This window comes from Salmo salar, chromosome 09 (genome assembly GCF_965601325.2).
Source record: "Salmo salar chromosome 09, fSalSal1, whole genome shotgun sequence".
NCBI lineage: Eukaryota > Metazoa > Chordata > Actinopteri > Salmoniformes > Salmonidae > Salmo > Salmo salar.
Genome location: NC_138299.1, coordinates 135,523,007 through 135,537,876, shown reverse-complemented (window position 1 = coordinate 135,537,876; position 14,870 = coordinate 135,523,007). Strand labels below are relative to the sequence as shown.

Below are 14,870 nucleotides of genomic sequence, written 5' to 3'. Positions count from 1 at the left end.
GGCCTGACGGACTGTGGATCCTAGTGGGGGCTTGTCTAAGCTCGGTCTGACGGACTGTGGATCCTAGTGGGGGCTTGTCTTCGCTCGGCCTGACGGACTGTGGATCCTAGTGCGGGGCTTGTCTTCGCTCGGCCTGACGGACTGTGGATCCTAGTGGGGGCTTGTCTTCGCTCAGCCTGACGGTCTGTGGATCCTAGTGGGGGCTTGTCTTCGCTCGGCCTGACAGACTGTGGATCCTAGTGGGGGCTTGTCTTCGCCCGGCCTGACGGTCTGTGGATCCTAATGGGGGCTTGTCTTCGCTCGGCCTGACGGACTGTGGATCGTAGTGGGGGCTTGTCTTCGCCCGGCCTGACGGACTGTGGTTCCTAGTGGGGGCTTGTCTTCGCTCGGCCTGACGGACTGTGGATCCTAGTGGGGGCTTGTCTTCGCTCGGCCTGACGGACTGTGGATCCTAGTGGGGGCTTGTCTTCGCTCGGCCTGACGGACTGTGGATCCTAGTGGGGGCTTGTCTTCGCCCGGCCTGACGGACTGTGGATCCTAGTGGGGGCTTGTCTTCGCCCGGCCTGACGGACTGTGGATCCTGGTGGGTGCTTGTCTTCGCCCGGCCTGACGGACTGTGGATCCTGGTGGGGGCTTGTCTTCGCCCGGCCTGACGGACTGTGGATCCTAGTGGGGTCTTGTCTTCGCCCGGCCTGACGGACTGTGGTTCCTAGTGGGGGCTTGTCTTCGCTCGGCCTGACGGACTGTGGATCCTAGTGGAGGCTTGTCTTCGCCCGGCCTGACGGACTGTGGATCCTAGTGGGGGCTTGTCTTCGCCCGGCCTGACGGACTGTGGATCCTAGTGGGGGCTTGTCTTCGCTCGGCCTGACGGACTGTGGATCCTAGTGGGGGCTTGTCTTCGCTCGGCCTGACGGACTGTGGATCCTAGTGGGGGCTTGTCTTCGCCCGGCCTGACGGACTGTGGATCCTAGTGGGGGCTTGTCTTCGCCCGGCCTGACGGACTGTGGATCCTAGTGGGGGCTTGTCTTCGCCCGGCCTGACGGACTGTGGATCCTAGTGGGGGCTTGTCTTCGCCCGGCCTGACGGACTGTGGATCCTAGTGGGGGCTTGTCTTCTCCCGGCCTGACGGACTGTGGATCCTAGTGGGGGCTTGTCTTCGCTCGGCCTGACGGACTGTGGGGGCTTGTCTTCGCTCGGCCTGACGGACTGTGGATCCTAGTGGGGGCTTGTCTTCGCTCGGCCTGACGGACTGTGGGGGCTTGTCTTCGCTCGGCCTGACGGACTGTGGGGGCTTGTCTTCGCTCGGCCTGACGGACTGTGGATCCTAGTGGGGGCTTGTCTTCGCTCGGCCTGACGGACTGTGGGGGCTTGTCTTCGCTCGGCCTGACGGACTGTGGGGGCTTGTCTTCGCTCGGCCTGACGGACTGTGGGGGCTTGTCTTCGCTCGGCCTGACGGACTGTGGGGGCTTGTCTTCGCTCGGCCTGACGGACTGTGGATCCTAGTGGGGGCTTGTCTTCGCTCGGCCTGACAGACTGTGGATCCTAGTGGGGGCTTGTCTTCGCTCGGCCTGACAGACTGTGGATCCTAGTGGGGGCTTGTCTTCGCTCGGCCTGACAGACTGTGGATGCGTCTCAAATGTCACCTTATTCCATTTGACCGGGCCCTATAGGGCTCTGGTCAAAGGCAGTGCACTATGTAAGGAATAGGGTGCCATTTGGGATGCACAAGAGTGTGTATCTGACCAGACAGACAGCAGTGTGTCTTTTTAATGAGCGATGAGAGTGGGACAGGGACACATACTGTTGTGAGGGGCTGAGAACAGAACACAGTGTACCACCAATGAGTCTTCTTCCAAAAACACACCATTATAAACCTTTGCCCTCTCAACGGAGAACAACAACTCTATTAACAACCCTTCCATGTTAACCTTTTATTCCCCAGGGAGGGTAGTGTTACAGCCAACATTATGTCAGGTTGGTTTCAACATAGGGGAGTGTAGACATGTTAGCTGTTTTTTATTGTCTTTGTTGTATTTCTCACTCTCTTATCTTTGGCTTATGTTGGAGCTGGCTGTGGGAGAGAACTGGGAGCAGGGGTGTTGTCTTATTGTCTACGTGTGTTTATGTGGCAGGTGTGGTGGAGGTGTACCGCGTGACCAAGCGTGTGGAGCTGGGGATCAAAGCCACGGCCGTGTGTTCTGAGAAGCTGCAGCAGCTGCTGAAGGACATCAGCCACGTCTGGAACAACCTCATGGGCTTCATGTCCCTGGCCAACCTGGCGGTAAGAAACACACACAGTACTGTACCGACAGACACACACACACACACACACGCACACGCGCACACGCGCGCACGCGCGCACGCACGCACGCACGCGCGCGCGCACACGCGCACACGCGCACGCGCACACACGCACACACGCACACACGCACACACAGACCCAGACTCACGCACACAGACCCAGACTCACGCACACAGACCCAGACTCACGCACACAGTACAGTCAACACACACACTCACAGACCTCCCTTCCTAAAATTCACTTGGTTAGGCTACACACAGACCTGAGAAATTGACACTTGATTGTAACAACTTTGTCTAGAAAATGTTCCTGATGAAATGTTGAGTGGATAAAGACTGTCTAGTAGGATTATCAATGAAACCTTGATTGTGTGACCGTGTACTAAACCAAGCCCTATGGTGGTATCTGTTAGTGTGTGTAGCTGAGGGGACAGGGAGTGTAGAGCTGTCTGTTGAGGCTGTAGTGATGTGTTGAGAACAGAGGCAGAGAGGAGATGGGCTGGCCTTATCCTCTACAGCCAGCCTCAGGAATAACATTGCTTCTCAAATGCCAGCAGATAATACAGGCTGGCCATCTCCTGACTCGAGATAATGTCAGTACAGAAAGAGCGAGAATTAGCGGAGAGGGACAGAGGGAGGTAGAGGGAGACGGAGTCAGTGAGTGAGTAGTAATGTTACGTTATCTCAGACCGTAGACCTGCAGCTGCTTTTTGATTCTGCAGGCTCGGTCCTCCTCAGAGAGAGAGAGAGAGAGAGAGCTGTCTGGGCACACTCACTTGTTCACACAGCTCTGCTGCCAACAGACTAATGGACTGTATTTACTTTCATTTCCCAGATTAAAGACATATTTCTACTTCAGTTCATTTAGCTGGTTAATGAATGAATAGAGACATGTCTATTCCTTTGAGCTATTGTTCTGTAGCTCAGTGTTGGAGAGGAAGCTGCTACACCTGTACAGTTAGTGGTCTGTATCTAGGTATTGTAAACCAGGTTGTTCGAGCCTTGAATGCGTTGCGTCGTGCCTAAGAACAGCCCTCAGCCATGGTATGTTGGCCGTATACCCCACCCCCCCGGCCTTATTGCTTAAATATACAACTTATTTGTTTAAATGTAAATTGGTTGGCACCCTTATAAAATCCTTGCAAATATGGTACATTTCCTCAAATTTCAGAACTGTAGATCCCTGGTTTCATGCAGTGTTTTGTGAGGCGTAGCAACATAGTGTGCCCCACCCACTATGATCAGACCAATCTGCCAGCACCTCTATACAGGAGGCAAGCCACCAACCGTGTGTCTCGGTCACAAACATAGGCTTACAGTACGTGGCCTCCAGGTTGCAGGCCAGCCTAACACAAAGTAATTGGCTCGGTACTGCTCTGTTTCAGCTGTTATGAGAAGGTGCTTTCTGTATCCTTAAGTGTCCATGCATTTTGAATCCTTCTTGAATGTAATGCAATTTGTGGATTCAAATAAAGTATTAAAAGTAATAAAAGTGTGCGTGTGTGTGTGTGTGCTCCTTGTGTAATGTTGTGTTGTGTGTTTCTCTGTACAGCCTGATGAGAGCTCGCTGGACTTCTCCTCCTGTATCCTGAGACACGGCATCAAGAATGCCAAGGAGCTGGCCTGTGGGGTGTGCCTGCTCAACGTGGACTCACGCAGCAAGGTCTACACACACACACACACACATACACACACACACACACACACACACACACACACATACACACACACACACACACACACACACACACACACACACACACACACACACACACACACATACACACACACACACACACACACACACACACACACACACACACACACATACACACACACACACACACACACACACACACACACACACACACACACACACACACACACACACACACACACACACACACACACACACACACACACACACACACACACACACACACACACACACACACACACACACACACAATAATGTACAGGACACACAACACAATAAGCATACAGTAATTCTCAGTCAACACACAATCATGATTGCCAACCAACACACCCTCAATCCCTCAACAGATGGACCCAACAACTGTTGAAACATTTGATTACAAATCCGTTCCAACAGATTTCTCAAGCTGAATAAACCATGAATCATTTTGCCATTTATTTTAGAGTTGTTTTTAAACTAGTGGTTGACGCATAATAACTAAATGATCGTTTCTTTGACTTTGAACATTTTGCAGAGCAAAGAAGAGACAACTATTGGACGTCTGTTTAAAAGAGTATGAGGCCGTGAACTGTCAACTGAATCTCACTTCACTCTCTGCTATTGGGGGCCTGGGGGCCAAATTCTCCACTGATAGACAGCCGATGGGGTGCCAAAATGACAGCACACTCTTCTCCTCACAGCTCCCTCCCTTCACACTGACTGCATCCCAAAAGACAAAATGGGCCCTGGTCAAAACTAGTGCACTATACAGGGAATAGAGTGCTATTTGAGATGCTACCAGTGCCGGCAGCAGCACTGTGTTCATGCACAGATGTGTTAGAAATGACCAGACAATCCGATTTCACCAAATATCCCTCCAAAATGATTTCAGGTCACCTTCATTTATGAGTCTTAGAAGAGAACGTGATGAAACAATGATGATAAAATGACACCTGTTAAGATGATAACAATTCAGGAAGAGAGAGAGACGGAGAAAAAGAGGACGATAAAAAGAGAGTTGGAGGAGACAGACAGACAGGACGTGAGAGGAGTGAAGTTGTTCTTTTGGCACCTCTGGTTGGGCTGAGGGAATTGTGGGAAGGTTTCTGGAGGGTCAGTGAAGCATGCAGCTTTACTCTTACAATAACAGGCTTTTAGCTCAACCCTCATCTGACAGCCACCTCTCACTTCACCTCTTACCAGCTACTAACAACAAGTCTAAACAATACTCATCCATATCTGTGTGTTCATTTGTTTCATCATTTGAGTTCTGCTGTGACTTAAAATGTGTTTGTGACACTTTCTTTTCCACTTGTCAAACCCTGATCATCAGTAACTATTTGTCATATTGGGGTCCATTAATTTTATTGTTTGACTGGACAGTCTGCGGGGCAGGGTTGCTTTGATTGTTTGTTGCGATGTTCCCCTGCATCATTTAGCTAGAGATGGATTGGTGAGGCGGAGGATGGCTGAGTTTAGACAGCTGATGTGGTTCACGCATCAGATCAGTCAGGAGCTGGGAGCACAGGTGCTAAGAAATCTGCTGAGGGTATTTCTCCATCTTTCTCTCTCACACTCTCTCTGTGTTCATCTCCATCTTTCTCTCTCACACTCTCTGTGTTCATCTCCATCTTTCTCTCTCACACTCTCGTGTTCATCTCCATCTTTCTCTCTCACACTCTCTCTGTGTTCATCTCCATCTTTCTCTCTCACACTCTCTCTGTGTTCATCTCCATCTTTCTCTCTCAACACTCTCTCTGTGTTCATCTCCATCTTTCTCTCTCAACACTCTCTCTGTGTTCATCTCCATCTTTCTCTCTCAACACTCTCTCTGTGTTCATCTCCATCTTTCTCTCTCACACTCTCTCTGTGTTCATCTCCATCGTTCTCTCTCACACTCTCTCTGTGTTCATCTCCATCGTTCTCTCTCACACTCTCTCTGTGTTCATCTCCATCTTTCTCTCTCAACACTCTCTCTGTGTTCATCTCCATCTTTCTCTCTCACACTCTCTCTGTGTTCATCTCCATCTTTCTCTCTCAACACTCTCTGTGTTCATCTCCATCTTTCTCTCTCACACTCTCTCTGTGTTCATCTCCATCTTTCTCTCTCACACTCTCTCTGTGTTCATCTCCATCTTTCTCTCACACTCTCTCTGTGTTCATCTCCATCTTTCTCTCTCACACTCTCTCTGTGTTCATCTCCATCTTTCTCTCTCACACTCTCTCTGTGTTCATCTCCATCTTTCTCTCTCACACTCTGTGTTCATCTCCATCTTTCTCTCTCACACTCTCTCTGTGTTCATCTCCATCTTTCTCTCTCACACTCTCTCTGTGTTCATCTCCATCTTTCTCTCTCAACACTCTCTCTGTGTTCATCTCCATCTTTCTCTCTCACACTCTCTCTGTGTTCATCTCCATCTTTCTCTCTCACACTCTCTCTGTGTTCATCTCCATCTTTCTCTCTCACACTCTCTCTGTGTTCATCTCCATCTTTCTCTCTCACACTCTCTCTGTGTTCATCTCCATCTTTCTCTTTCACAATCTGTGTTCATCTCCATCTTTCTCTCTCACACTCTGTGTTCATCTCCATCTTTCTCTCTCAACACTCTCTCTGTGTTCATCTCCATCTTTCTCTCTCACACTCTCTCTGTGTTCATCTCCATCTTTCTCTCTCACACTCTCTCAGTGTTCATCTCCATCTTTCTCTCTCACACTCTCTCTGTGTTCATCTCCATCTTTCTCTCTCAACACTCTCTCTGTGTTCATCTCCATCTTTCTCTCTCACACTCTCTCTGTGTTCATCTCCATCTTTCTCTCTCAACACTCTCTCTGTGTTCATCTCCATCTTTCTCTCTCACACTCTCTCTGTGTTCATCTCCATCTTTCTCTCTCACACTCTCTCTGTGTTCATCTCCATCTTTCTCTTTCACAATCTGTGTTCATCTCCATCTTTCTCTTTCACAATCTGTGTTCATCTCCATCTTTCTCTCTCAACACTCTCTCTGTGTTCATCTCCATCTTTCTCTCTCACACTCTCTCTGTGTTCATCTCCATCTTTCTCTCTCAACACTCTCTCTGTGTTCATCTCCATCTTTCTCACTCACACTCTCTCTGTGTTCATCTCCATCTTTCTCTTTCACAATCTGTGTTCATCTCCATCTTTCTCTCTCACACTCTGTGTTCATCTCCATCTTTCTCTCTCAACACTCTCTCTGTGTTCATCTCCATCTTTCTCTCTCACACTCTCTCTGTGTTCATCTCCATCTTTCTCTCTCACACTCTCTCTGTGTTCATCTCCATCTTTCTCTCTCAACACTCTCTCTGTGTTCATCTCCATCTTTCTCACTCACACTCTCTCTGTGTTCATCTCCATCTTTCTCTCTCACACTCTCTCTGTGTTCATCTCCATCTTTCTCTCTCACACTCTCTCTGTGTTCATCTCCATCTTTCTCTCTCTCTTTCGCATGGACTGAGTCAGGCTGAATAATAGTTTTATTCAGCATGCCCCTGACATCAGATTAATAACCCACCTTTTAATTCAACTTTTGTCCAGAGGAACATTTGTAAGAAAGCATAAAAGCCAAACAGAGAATAACATCCCCTCAGAGAATAATGAAATCACAGAAAGCGTTTTAATACAGAAGCGGATAAAACTATTATCTTTCAGAGTACAGGTAGTTTCTGTCTGCCTTCCAACTAGAAGTAGAGGTGTGGTGTTGATGGCATCACCGGCATAATATTATGATGGGCACCGTTGAGAGACTGGACCTAGGCTGTTGGTCTTTGATACTGCTGACTCGGTTCTGGGTTTTAACTTATCCAACGGAGACCTGTCTCCATGTTCTTCATCCATTCACCTTCATATGTTGAGTCAGGGATGGGCAGCACCATGTAGCCTGGTAGCAGATCAGCCTGGGTTTTAGCCAAGTCCTCTGATGTGCTTGTTGTCATGGCAAACATGTATGGTATGACAACGAATGACAAGGGAGTTGGTTACAGCACATACAGATCTGCTATCAGGCTAAGCAACAGGTAGCATCTAAACATAGTTTATTACTTGGAGACTGCAACAAGCTATAAACTCTCTGAGTGATCATTTGGGTTTAATGAAGTATTGCTATTTTTGGTCAGTGATAAATGCTAATGAGTGCAATCATTCCCAAAAGTACTGGTTTGGATTTTTTCCCAATAATAATTTATGCAGTATGATGCATTATTATTCATAAATGTCAGATTCTGAAATATACTGTATTTTAAATTATCTTTCAGTTTGTTTAATTTGGTTATGACTTTATCTGGAACTAGGCCAATAACATTTAAATAAGTTTACTTGGCAGTGGATGCCTAATTCCATCGCTTTGCAGACTGCACAGTATTTCTCTCAATCTATTGCAGAGTCTGGAATCCTGCCCATCCCTGTTTGAAAGATGCCCATCCCTGTTTGAAAGATGCCCATCCCTGTTTGAAAGATGCCCATCTCTGTTTGAAAGATGCCCATCCCTGTTTGAAAGATGCCCATCCCTGTTTGAAAGATGCCCATCCCTGTTTGAAAGATGCCCATCCCTGTTTGAAAGATGCCCATCCCTGTTTGAAAGATGCCCATCCCTGTTTGAAAGATGCCCATCCCTGTTTGAAAGATGCCCATCCCTGTTTGAAAGATGCCCATCCCTGTTTGAAAGATGCCCATCCCTGTTTGAAAGATGCCCATCCCTGTTTGAAAGATGCCCATCTCTGTTTGAAAGATGCCCATCCCTGTTTGAAAGATGCCCATCCCTGTTTGAAAGATGCCCATCCCTGTTTGAAAGATGCCCATCCCTGTTTGAAAGATGCCCATCCCTGTTTGAAAGATGCCCATCCCTGTTTGAAAGATGCCCATCCCTGTTTGAAAGATGCCCATCCCTGTTTGAAAGATGCCCATCTCTGTTTGAAAGATGCCCATCCCTGTTTGAAAGATGCCCATCCCTGTTTGAAAGATGCCCATCTCTGTTTGAAAGATGCCCATCCCTGTTTGAAAGATGCCCATCCCTGTTTGAAAGATGCCCATCCCTGTTTGAAAGATGCCCATCCCTGTTTGAAAGATGCCCATCCCTGTTTGAAAGATGCCCATCCCTGTTTGAAAGATGCCCATCCCTGTTTGAAAGATGCCCATCCCTGTTTGATGTTTATTGGAAAATTAGATGGATGATTGTAAGGTGGTTCTTTAGATTCTTTCACTTTGGGGCTCTTGGAATGTTGCTCTTTCAATTCCTTTGGTGTACCAACGTTCCGTTCTGTACAAACTGACGGACTGATCCTCAGTTACTGTACAGTTTAACTTTGGTGTACCAACGTTCCGTTCTGTACAAACTGACGGACTGATCCTCAGTTACTGTACAGTTTAACTTTGGTGTACCAACGTTCCGTTCTGTACAAACTGACAGACTGATCCTCAGTTACTGTACAGTTTAACTTTGGTGTACCAACGTTCCGTTCTGTACAAACTGACGGACTGATCCTCAGTTACTGTACAGTTTAACTTTGGTGTACCAACGTTCCGTTCTGTACAAACTGACGGACTGATCCTCAGTTACTGTACAGTTTAACTTTGGTGTACCAACGTTCCGTTCTGTACAAACTGACGGACTGATCCTCAGTTACTGTACAGTTTAACTTTGGTGTACCAACGTTCCGTTCTGTACAAACTGACGGACTGATCCTCAGTTACTGTACAGTTTAACTTTGGTGTACCAACGTTCCGTTCTGTACAAACTGACGGACTGATCCTCAGTTACTGTACAGTTTAACTTTGCTTACACAGGACAATGCATGAAACCAGGAAAATGCTGACACCTCTTATGCTACTTACAGGCACTGGCTAAAGACCATGACAAGAGGTTAAGGGTAAAGGTATGCTTCACTTATTTCCGCCTCTTAAGCAGCAGTAGACTGTAGCCTCCCTCTTTAGGCATGATGCCCCTTGCATTTACAGGTGGTGTTTCTAGTCTGGAGCCCTGGAGCACCATGAGCAGCACTGTCCTCTTGGTTTCCTAATGGAGGGTCATTAACCTTTAGATTACAGTTAGAAAGGTCACCTAGGATTAATCATGCTGACCTTTCATTTTGGTTTTATTCCTCCATCTGTTTTCAAATTGTCTAACTCTCCCAAGCATATCCTCTCTCCAGCACTTTCTACTTCTGTTATGTCTCACCACATTATATGTGTTGGCACAATCATGTTTGATGGGTAAATTGCACATCATTACAGTTCTGCAGGCTGGGACTGTGGAGGGGGAGGTGAGGGTGAGGAGGAGGAGAGGGAGGACGTGGAGACGAGGGGTTATGCAAACTCTTAAACATTAGCATCTCCTCCTTATCACCAACCTGCTGCTACAGCTGGGCTCAGCTAAATGCAAGCTCACATAACAGCTCTCTGCCCCTCTCAGTTCACTCAGTTTATTTTCTCAACGGCTATATTCAGATGTTATGTGGGAGTGCCATTCAGCTATCTCAATATATTCAACTAACAGTCAGGAGGACAGCCAATGAGCAGCAGTCTTATTGATCAGTAAACAGATCATTGTGCCAAACATGAGTCATATTTTCAAAGGACCAGTTTTCATTGACCCCTTCTTTGTATGCCACAGTGGAGATACTGTATGCAGGTTAAGCTACCTACAAATCCCTGCTTCTAGCATTACTCTCATAGATCAATTATTTAGTTCCTGTTGATCGTTGATTTATCTTTACCACTGCTTTCTATTTGTTAGCCTGAGCTACTGCCAAGTTCATCTGTTTATTAACTATTCAGTAGAACCTTGTCCTAACATCCCCCCCGTTTCGCTCTTATTTGACCCTTCCGCCAGGCTTTCAACTCAGAGACGGACAACTTCAAGCTGCCGTACGGGGGCCACCAGTACCACGCCAGCTGTGCCAATTTCTGGATTAACTGCGTGGAGCCCAAACCGCCGGGCCTCATTCTGCCCGACCTGCTCTGAACTGCAGACAACCGCTGCCATGGCAACGGGCGCCAGGTAATCAACACCGGCGAGGTGCAACAGCCGGGCTCCCCACCGCACACCTCACACCTTGGGCTGCGAATACAGAGATCACAGAGAGACCTCAGAAGTCACTGGAATCATCTTTATTTATTTGCCTTTTATTCTCTCTCTTTCTCTCTCAGAGGTACTCTGTGCTCTTTGCAGCGGTGAAGAAGTGCAAATCTGCTAGTTTGTACAAATTCAAGGCTTGACACAGTAAAGACTATTCTGTATCATAATGTATTGTAAAATTATACTTTATAAATGGTGTCATTTTCTCATTTTTCCTTCTTTTTTTTCCATTGTCTGGTCTCATATACAGTATAATGCAATAGAAGTTACAAGTTGGCATTTTAGCATTGATGCTTATGCGACTTCTCTGGCAGGATTTATTTTGGCAAACATTATTCAGATAATGAACCAATGTTGTGCTACGGTAACCCAGAGGAGGTCTAGTCCCTATGTCAGAGCAGGGGAAAATGTGGACACTTATATGAATGGGGTAATGGGTCTCAACGTTTTCTGTAATGCACTCTTTCTGTGACTCAACAAGTCCATAACAAACTATTAAAACTGTGCAATATACTACTAATGAAGGAACTTGGAGACAAACTGAAGTGTAAAGTTATCTGTCGTTTCCCTTGATTGTCACTTGTTGCTTTGTTACTGTTTAATGCTTGAGGGACTGTGTTGGTGTTTCGGTCTTAAAGTAGTATTTTGTCCTTTGTTCTTCTCGAGTCGGGGTTGTGGTATCATCACACTGCTGGAACTGAATCAATTTTACGGTCGGGTCTCTAAAAGGATAGTCTATGGTTGCTAACATTTTAATTCATATTTAACTTTTTAGGTATTGTGTGACATTAACTGCTTTTTAATGTCTTTGTATTGTTTGAAAAGGATTGCTTTATCTAAATGAATGTTAATGTGCTGTTTGAATTTTTTTGTGACATTGGGACTTGAAAGGGAGTCTTAATTCTTAAAGATTGTTGGCTGTGGGTTTTGTTTTTCTGTCTTGCTGTGCCAGTGTATATATACTCACACTGATGGGGATGTTTTGGCAGATCTAAGTCTTGAATGAAGTCAACTATGATTATGGACTACTATTGCAGCAGCACTTTGTGTGGATTACAGTATCATAGTGTTGTAATTACAATGACTAACTGTAATGTGAAGTGATGACATATACATAAATAATACATTGATGCATAAATTAAATACATTTCATGGTCATTAATCAATTAATCAATGAATGTATTACCTGGAAGCCTATTACCATACACATTAATTAAGAGTATTGTACAATTCTGCTGAATTTGGTTTTGTTTTCAATATTTTCTGAATATAATCAAGGTTGGTTTGAATGTCAACATGAATCCTGAAGGCATTCTATTGTCTCAATAGCACGAGTCGTTTAATCTGGATGACATCTGTAACAAAGTCAGGTTCAGAGTCTAATGCAGCAATATCATATTAGCACTACTTCTCCTAAAATGCCAAATGGTTTGAGATTGTCACGTCTTTCATTTTTCACTCAATAACATGTTATTTCTCAGACCAGGGAGGTTTCATCTCTATCACTTTGTGACCAAATGAAATACATTAACCTCAGACAAGCCTGCTGGGCCATCGCTGGAGGACGGAGAGCTAAGACAATCAAATGAAAAACATGCCTGTAGTGGCACCATGCATGGAACCAGTCTCATTATCATTCTGTCTCGTGTGTACAGGACAGGTGTGTGTGTTCTCCAACATACATTTTTATCTCTCACCATTCCCTAATTGAACATCCTGCTGAAAATGAATTCCTCTCTCCGTCTTCTCACCGTGAGCTGCCAGATTACTGAAAATTACAAATGCTCAAATTACTGAATAATAAGGCTTTGTAAATTTGAAATTCAGACCCACCCGTCTGTCCCCATGTCCTGTCTTCTTCATGCCTAGTATTGTCTGCAGGGCTGTGCCTCGTAGGATCACCTGAGGAGAATGGGTCTGGAGAGATGGGAGTGCTACCCTACTGTATTGACTGCTATTCTTCAGCCACAGGCTCTTTCAGATTTTCTGCCCATTGTCAGTTACAGTATTGATTAAAGGCAGATTTTTTTGCTCACCTGACTCACCTTTTTTTTCTTTAGAATTCATACAAACATCCTATCGGTCATGAAAGCTAGTGTTCACAGCCTAATCTGGGTGATATTTCAGACTGAGCTGTAGTTTTGCTGATTTAAAAAGGCTTGAGGCTTGAATGACTTGAGATCTGTGAAGATTTTCACTTGAGTGTCCAAGATCTTGTACTTTGAAATGAAGGATTTGAAACCCCTGTCTGGTGAAATATGGGTCTTTGAAGAAGGCACTGACAAGATTAGTCAGATATCTCCTACAGTCACTTTCAATTGTTCAGTTTAAAAATGACAAGATGAAACTATTAGAATTCCTTACTATGTATTAATCACAAATTATTTATTACAAATAGATGACAGTATTCAGCATCTATGTCCTTCTATAAACTTATCCAGACAACAGGGCCATGGATTTAGAGCTCATCAGTGTTCATTCTAAAGGGGAATGGACAGATGAGTCAAAGGCAGGCTTGAAGAGAGGATAGAATCACCCTCAGTCAACCGATCACTGAGAAAGAATGACTTCATCCACCCCTGCTTAAATTGAATTACTTCAAGGTCAGTCTCCCTCTCTCGATTGAACTTCCATCTTTGACTATATGACTATGGAAAAGGAGCAAGAATTCTGTGATTTTCTGTGATCGTTTTCTGAAACATCCATGATTGTGTTTCAGTAGAAGTCGTCGTACCAAATGGTTTTGTAATGAACACGAGGACAAATATAACTGCTTTGATGATGCTTGGGCTATTCATAACCCATCACATTCTGTCTCCATTTTTATTGAGTTTCACTTTCAAATGAACATGAACTCAGTCTGTCATTCATACATACAGTATACTCTCTTCCTCACCTTCTCCCACCATTCTTTCCTCCACAGCACTTGCTTGCCACAGCAATTGATTACTGTGCCCAGGCATTGATTCAGTGTTAATGTTCATCACTAACAGCACCACTGCACTTGGTGACCATTACCAAGGTTACTGTAGTTTTCATTTGCTGTCAAGGTATTGTCATACAAAGTGCATCTCTCCACTCCTCTATGAGGATTGGTTGCTTTAGAAAATCATGTCCCTTTTAGGCAGCCTTCTCTTACGCCATCAATGGTGTAACAAGCGTGATTATTATTTGTCTGAATATTGACTATGCTCTCCGTCTGTACCTTGTTATTAAATAGAAAAGCATGATATATACCAGGAAAAGAACTGTATCAGCTGCTTTAATTAAAAGTAAGCTTACAGATGTAGGATCTAATTTGATCACTCTTTTGTTGATGAGAATTTTCTTGCACAGCAGGAAATGCAAACTTGTAGTGTATTCAAGGTTTAGAAAGGCTTCTAAAGTTTGCAATTTCCACTTTAACATTTGCCCAAATGTATAATGCATCAACCTATACACAAAATATCCATTAATTACAATCCACATAATTATACTGAACAAAAATACAAACGCAACATGCAACAATTAACCATTTCTCTGAGTTACAGTTCATAAGGAAATCAGTCAATTGAAATGAATTCATTTGGCCCTAATCTATGGATTTCACATAACTGGGCATGAGAGCAGGCCTACACACTGTGGAGCCAGGCCCAGCCAATCAGAATGAGTTTTTCCCCACAAAAGGGCTTTATTACAGACATAAATACTCCTCAGTTTCATCAGCTGTCCAGCTGGCTGGTCTCAGATGATCCCGCAGGTGAAGAAGCCGGATGTGGAGGTCCTGGGCTGGCATGGTTACACAT

The 14,870-nt window shown here is 45.2% G+C and overlaps 1 protein-coding gene across 10 annotated transcripts in view; it reads left to right on the top strand.

Annotated features, from left to right (window-relative positions):
- The window catches only part of LOC106612791 (synergin gamma), a 48,001-nt gene extending 34,881 nt beyond the window's left edge, over nucleotides 1–13,120 (top strand). For 6 of the 10 annotated variants that reach the window (XM_014214286.3, XM_082956317.1, XM_082956321.1 and 3 more), the window contains 5 exons: nucleotides 2,133–2,281; nucleotides 3,854–3,964; nucleotides 4,533–4,571; nucleotides 9,845–9,883; nucleotides 10,840–13,120. In XM_014214286.3, coding sequence (XP_014069761.3) covers nucleotides 2,133–2,281; nucleotides 3,854–3,964; nucleotides 4,533–4,571; nucleotides 9,845–9,883; nucleotides 10,840–10,971 — 470 coding nt within the window. In that variant the 3' untranslated portion in view covers nucleotides 10,972–13,120. The remainder of the gene's footprint in view (nucleotides 1–2,132; nucleotides 2,282–3,853; nucleotides 3,965–4,532; nucleotides 4,572–9,844; nucleotides 9,884–10,839) is intronic. The other 4 variants (XM_082956319.1, XM_082956324.1, XM_082956316.1 and 1 more) reach the window with 3 other exon arrangements.
- Nucleotides 13,121–14,870: the final 1,750 nt, after the last annotated feature.